Source organism: Leopardus geoffroyi, chromosome B2, assembly GCF_018350155.1.
Source record: "Leopardus geoffroyi isolate Oge1 chromosome B2, O.geoffroyi_Oge1_pat1.0, whole genome shotgun sequence".
Lineage (NCBI taxonomy): Eukaryota > Metazoa > Chordata > Mammalia > Carnivora > Felidae > Leopardus > Leopardus geoffroyi.
The window spans coordinates 105,416,587-105,423,468 of NC_059332.1; the positions used below are offsets into that span (position 1 = coordinate 105,416,587).

At 39.1% G+C, this 6,882-nt stretch overlaps 1 protein-coding gene across 1 annotated transcript; it reads left to right on the forward strand.

Moving 5' to 3' along the window:
- Positions 1–2,938: 2,938 nt before the first annotated feature.
- Positions 2,939–3,943, forward strand: LOC123608913 (transmembrane protein 230-like). Its single transcript, XM_045499365.1, has one exon. The coding sequence runs from the start codon at positions 2,957–2,959 to the stop codon at positions 3,386–3,388; it is 432 nt and encodes a 143-aa protein (XP_045355321.1). The 5' UTR covers positions 2,939–2,956; the 3' UTR covers positions 3,389–3,943.
- The last annotated feature ends 2,939 nt before the right edge of the window (positions 3,944–6,882 follow it).

The window sequence follows — 6,882 nt, forward strand, 5'->3', positions numbered from 1 at the left end:
TGCTGACAGCTCAGAGCCTGGAACCTGCTTCCAATTCTGTGTCTCCCTCTCTGTGCCCCTCCCCCTATCGCACTTGGTCTCTCTCTCTCTCTCTCTCTCTCTCCCCCAAATAAATAAACATTTAAAGAAAGAAAAAAAGAAGCAGATTCAGGGCAAAAAATCAAAGAACCAAAAAAGCACCTATATCGTTTTATATATTTGTGTAACTCTAATGCACAAATGTTGTAGGTGATTTTCTGCTGCCCTGAATGTAAAGTCCTTTATTAATATCCCAGATAAATTTAACAGGAAGATTTTTAATCTTTTCTTTTTAAAAAGAGTTGTCAAATCTCTAATTCTGTGATAGTCATATGATTTTTCCAATCTCCAATTGTCCTTAGAAAGAGATAAGGCAAATGGACTTATCAGTGTATTATCATGTGAATTAGAGTAACACACACACATGCACACACACATTACTGACACAGGGTAAAGCATAGTTCTTTTAAAATATTTTAGTTGCCTCTAATATACCTTTTATATATGCTAAGGGGAGGGGGGACACTATAGTAAAACATGATTTTGTTGCTTTTAGCTGCCAATAATTGTACGTTTTAGTGATGGGTACAGATGGGAGAAAAAAGAGAAAAGCAAGTGAGTTTTGCTCAGATAAAGTATACTCTGTTGAGAGCCTTCAGGCATCTGAATAATTTTACTATATCTCTGCCACTTTGAAATTAGGGAAGTGTGAGGTAGTTCCTGGGTTAAGTCTACAAAGGTCAGTTCTTCCTTCAATTATCCTAACTAACAATTGGCTAAATGGTCAAATAATTTCAGGGAAAGCCTGGACTCTAAACTATTTTAAATGAGTACTGAGATTACTTCTGCTTATAGTTTTAAACTTAAAAATTGATTACTTACTTACATATAAATAAAATAAACTAACTGCATTATTTAAGCAAACAGTAACACGATGTGGACCATTCCAATTGATAAATATAATAAAGTAATATATTAATGTTGAGCCACTGAAATACATTTCTGCAATGAATTATCAGCTCCTCTGTACTCTGGAAGGCCAGTATTGTGCTACATGTTATGCCTTGTGCTAGTATCTTTTCCTCTTGTTTCCCAGGAGCACGATCACAACCTCAGGTACAGGTCTCCGTTGCGCCAATAAAATCCCACTGAAGTCGGGTAGTATCCCTGAGATTGGCCATTTGGAAGAAGACTGCATTCTTCTGCCTCAGCTTAAGGCTCTTTTCTCAAACAGATCTCTCACAACTGCTCTTCTCTTTTATAATGCATAGGCCTGGTCTCTACAACCCATAACTGACATGTTTGAGACATGTTTCTGTCATCTAGTTCATATGAACTTTGATCATAGATATATAACACAAGCTGGAATGAAGTCAAATCTCAACTCCATTATAAATGACTTGCCTCTAGTAAGGTGATTGTCTACATATAATCCATTCTTTGATATTAACTAGCTGTGTGTCCTGGGGGTCAAAAATGCAAATCAAACTTTGTATTTCTGAGATACATTAGAGAGAAGAGATTGTACATTATAAAATGCCATGTAAATAAAGGTAAGATTATAATTTAAATAGTTATAGGAAGAACTACCTTAACTACTGTATATTCTATTTGTAGTAAATTTAACCAACAAACACTGGGTGTACAAAAAGCAAAATGTTCAATGCTAAGCTCTCTATGGTTGAGAGGATTTTGAAGATATATCATTGCTTCCATAGGGAAGTTTTATATTCTAGTTTGGTTAATGAGGTAATCCCAAATATAAAAGAATCCACTTAAACAAATAAAACTCACTGGTAGAATTTAAAATGCACATTCCAAGGAGTGGGGTTAAAACGAATTAAATAGGATAATGGATGTAGTAGGTGATAAATTTTAAGATGAATTATAAACTAGTAAGAAGGCATAGGTTAGTAAAAGGTAGGCATAGAACACAGAAGTGGGAGAAATACTACAATTGTTTGATTAAAAAAAAAAAAAAAAGGTTTAAGCAGAGGCTGCAGCTCCGGTACAAATTCCAGAAGCTGAGAGAGAATTTAGAGGTCTCCAAATCAACCCCTCACGAAGAAGGAACCCCGTCTGCAACAGCCTATCAGAAGACCACACCACTTCTAAATAAGTCCTACCATTCCAGAGATCATACCGCTCCCACAAGGCAGCCAATTCAATGATCAGGCAACATGAGATGCAGGAAAGCTGTCATCTACAAAATCAGCCAAAACTCAGGAGTGAGATGTCTTAAAGTCTTTGGACACGCCTTGCCCTTGATCATGTCAGGACTTGAGTTCTGTGGAGATAGGACTTCCTCTGTGGAGGAAGGCAGTCTGCATCCTTCATTCAGTAAGTACTCACAATAATCTGCATTGTACGGCACAATACCCCTTTTACAGAAGGAACTAGGTCCTTGGAGATGCACTATGACTAAGCTTACACAGTTAATAAGAGGCAGAGCCAGGATTTCAGCCGGGTTTGATTCCAACTTTCACATCTCTCCTCTCCCCTGATTGGCCCTCGGAGGCTGATCAGATTAACCAAGTATGCTGCATGTTAGACCAACGCAAGAGAGGCAAACGCGGGATGTGCTTACGAACATTTAGGGAAAATGGAAATTCTATGAAAGTGACTGAATGAAATCTAATGAATGTAAGCTAATCTGCTCAATCTAAACAGTTGCAGTGTCAAAGGAATCTGGGAGTTTACTAGAACTGCCCTAAGAAAATCACAGAGCCCATATAACATCAGACTATCAACGTAATCGCAACTTTGCATGATGAAAGAGGAATTCGATCACAAACGCAGCGGTCTTGCAGAAACAGGAGTTAGGTGAATGAGAGATGCCGAGGCGAGCCTCCGCGCGGGTCCAGGCAGCCGTTAGGTGGGCGCGTGGGTCCTGACGCCCCTGCTCACTGTGTGGCAGCTCCGCACGCCCCCTGCGGTTATGCTTCCCACTCGCACCAACGTGGCTGCTGGGATCCCCAGCAGCAAAGTGAAATACTCAAAGCTCTCCAGCACTGACACTGGGCACATTAACCGTCAGAAGGAAACTTCGCCTACCGAAGCTAGCTTTAAATCGAAAAGATGTTCAGTGAGATCTCACTTAGTAAAGTTTAAGAAAAACTCTACGAGGATTCCTTATAAGGCCATTGCCTGTGCCACCGCGCAGTTTTTGATTGGCACCTTTCTCGTTGTCACGGGTTGCCTCCTGCTGGTAGGCTACATCAGCAAAGTGGGCGCCAACCGGGCGGTTGCCGTTCTGATTGTTGGCATCCTGGTGTTTCTGCCTGGGTTTTACCACTTGCTCATCGCTTACAGAGCGCACCAAGGCTGCCAGGGCTGCTCCTACAGTGACCTTCCGGACTGTGATGACTAGCGCCCCCTACAACCAGGAGAAGAGTCACAGATGGGGCTGAGCGGAGCTTTAAGGCGTTTGGCAGACGCTGTGGACCTCTATGCCTAAGGATTAAGGAATTCTGAAGCTTTGTAGATACTTAGCAAAACTATGGCCAGATTTTATCAATTCGTCCCCAAAATGTTTACAATTAGCCAAATAGGAAGCTGGGAAATGCTCCATTTTTATGTTCCTCGCCCTGGCTAAAACTCCCGACAAATTTTTCCACATGTATAGTGGAAGAACAGCAATGGTAATTGTATGGGGAAGTGAAAAGTTATTTTGTAGGGCAAAATGTTGCCACCACCCTATTTAGAGCCAAGCATTTCTTTTAAGCAGTCCTCACTGGTAATTTTATCTTGTGGCAAATGGAAAAATGCAGTATGTCTGATTTCATATTACTAAGTAATTTACTTGGAAAATTTCTGAGTATTTTATCCCCATGCTTATCTCCACCTCTGTAACCTATGGATACCTTGGTAAAACCAAGTATCAACTTAGGAAAAATAAAGAGCAATACAGTTGTGTTGTGTGCAACTTTAGAGTCAGAAGTGGTTTTAAATCCCAGATGCCAACGTTTTTAACTGTATGACCTTGGACAAATTATCTTAATACTCAGAGTTTGGGACCATAATTCCTACTGCTCTGGGTGTCCATATGGGTCAAATATAGTATTTATATCAACATGGCACATAAGTGTTCCCCAAAGTGTTAATTCCTCACTGTCAAATAGGGTTTTATAGAAGAAGGCACATGAAATTAACTAAAGCCATAGGTGAAGTGCTTCCATCCACTTCAGGCTAACCTAGGTAAGTTGGCCACCCAAGAGAATGAGACTGCTAATCTGTAATCTTGGTTTAAATCAGGGCACTGGGTTGCTTTCTATATGAGCCTTTTCCTCTTGAGTCCTATGTAGGAATAGGGCAGATCAAGGATTTGTGTCACCTAAGGCTTATGCAATTTGAAGGGCTCTCTTAAGAAAAGAGAATTCAAAAATACGAATTAGAAATTAAGTGCAGGGCATAACAAAGGGCCTATATTAAGTATCATCAACTTCATGGTAAACCTGGCACTCACAGAGAAGGTAAATAAAGGATCTATAGAAAAGGACTGAACGTGGGGATATGTCTGCAGCTAAGGCGACAGTCCCAGATTAAAGACAATTGAGTTAGCAGTAGTATTTTTTTAGAATAAAGGATATCATCCTATAAAAAGAAATGCTTTCTGAAGTGTGGTAGATAAAGAACACAAGCATACGTTGGCGATACCATGGGTTCATTCTGTCCCAGACCACCTCAATGAAGCAAATACTGCAATAAAGTGAGTCAAATGAATTTTTGGGGTTCCCAGTGCACATAACAGTTATGTTTAAACTATACTGTAGGCCATTAAGTGTGCAAAGCATTACATCTAGAAAATGTAAACACTTAAAAAATACTTTGTTGCTAAAGAATGCTAATCATCACCTGAGCTTTCAGTGAGTCGTAATCACTGATATGATAATGGAAAAGTTTGGAACATGGTGAGAATAGGTGTGAAGTGAGCAAATGTTGGTGAAGAAATGGTGCCAGTAGACTTGTTTGATGCAAGGTTGCCACAAACCTTCAGTGTGTAAAAAAAAGCAATATCTGCAAAGCACAATAAAGTGAGGTGTGCCTGTATAGACCGAGATTTATGGAAGATAAAAGAGTGTATTTTCTGGACAAAGAATATTGGCACTTCACAAAGGAGAAGAAAGATACTCTCAAGAGTGCTAACTTCAGGATACCCAAAACATACCCAAGTTAAAAAAAAGAGTTTAGAAGTCTTTCGTTGGTACTATATTATGTACCCGGCACATAACAAATGGAAGAAATGATACATTTCTAAATATTAGTTTGAGATTGTCCTAAATAAACAGGGAAATATGAGCTGTAATTCTGGGGGGCTTTGATAGCATCTTCATAATCCTCCCTCTTATTAGAAGCCACAGAATACACAGAAAAGTTCATTGAAATGTAACTCATAAAAAGTCCACCACAATTTCAATATGAATAATTAATATTAAAAGGGACTCAGTCGTGTGAAGAAAGTACCTTTTGAATATAGAGAACAGTTAATCTATGAAATGTTAGTCAAGGAATGTCAATTTAGAAACGAAAGATCCACATAGGTCGATAGTGTAAACTTCAACCCAGAGATGACCTTATCACAAAGGAAACAGGCAAATAAGGACAAGAGGAGCATTAGAGTATAATCATAGTGTAGAAGATGGTATTAGAAATCTGAGCATTGTTTTAATTCCAGACATTGTATGCATAGCGTGTGCTGTAACTTTAAAATTGTAGTTAATCAGGTCACATAGCTAACAACTCTTGCTGAAGTATAAATTATACATGTTTGGCTCTTCTTTTCGTTGTTCAAAGTTTAGACCAATTTCCTAGAACGACATTCTTTTGAAATGATTGGATTTCCACCAGTGATGGACAGCTGTCTAATCCCAGTTAACTGAGTCAGCAAGCCAAGTCATTAGGCACAAGAGGTGCTGGGAGAGAGAAGACTTCAGCAACACCCATCTATAGACAGAAAAGTATTGCAGAGAGCATTGTCAGAGCAGGACATTGTCCCTAATTTAGAAACAAAGCACATCGCTTTATTACTAGCTTTTCGAGAAAGGTCTTGTACTCTGCCCTTCCAAGAGTGGGCCTCAGTGTCATAATTTGTTCTGGGGTCTTCTTTTATGTTTTTGAAAGTAGCCTGTTTCACTATGGATTCTACATCCTCATGAGTCAACTGCTTTTCAAGAATCTTCTGACTTTTAGCACAGTGATTCTGAGGTCCTGAAATGGGTTTAAGTTGATCACACATGAGCCCCATGAGGAAGATGTGTGACTAAGGATTGTCAATGTAACTAGATGTGCGAGTAAGATATAGGTAGCTCTAGGTCAAAGATACATGAGTGATCCTGATTATAGTTTAAACTGGGGAAAATGTTAGGGAATCAGCAGAAATACGAAGAAAAAACTCTATTATACATCTCATTCATTTCTACCTCCCTACATGTTCACGAGCCTATCCTATCTTATTTAATAATGCACCCTGCCAACGCCCCCTCCCTGCACTTCGGATCACCAGTTTGCTACATTTACCGTTTTATTTTCCAGAGCATTTCTCTCCTTCCAATATCCTAAACAATTTCCTTACTTTTTATATTTATTATTTGGTGTCTGTCTTTTCCCCCTAGTAGGTTAGCTGTAGGAAAACAGGGATTTTTGTCTGTTTTGCTCAGTTCTAAGAATGGCACCCAGAATGTAGTAAGTACTGGATAAGTTTGTTGGACGAAAGAATAAATGGAGAAACTACTATTGCCTAACTTAAATATAAGGAAGTATGAAGCCCTAAGAATAAATTAAGCCCATGCATTTTTGAAACTTCAAGTTTCACTCATTGATAACCTAAAATTTTTTAAATTAAGAAGGCCTTAGGCAGGGCACCTG

What these genes read in the sequence shown, in the direction of transcription:
- LOC123608913 (XM_045499365.1), top strand. Translation starts at nt 2,957, where the DNA reads ATGCTTCCCACTCGCACCAACGTGGCTGCTGGGATCCCCAGCAGCAAA.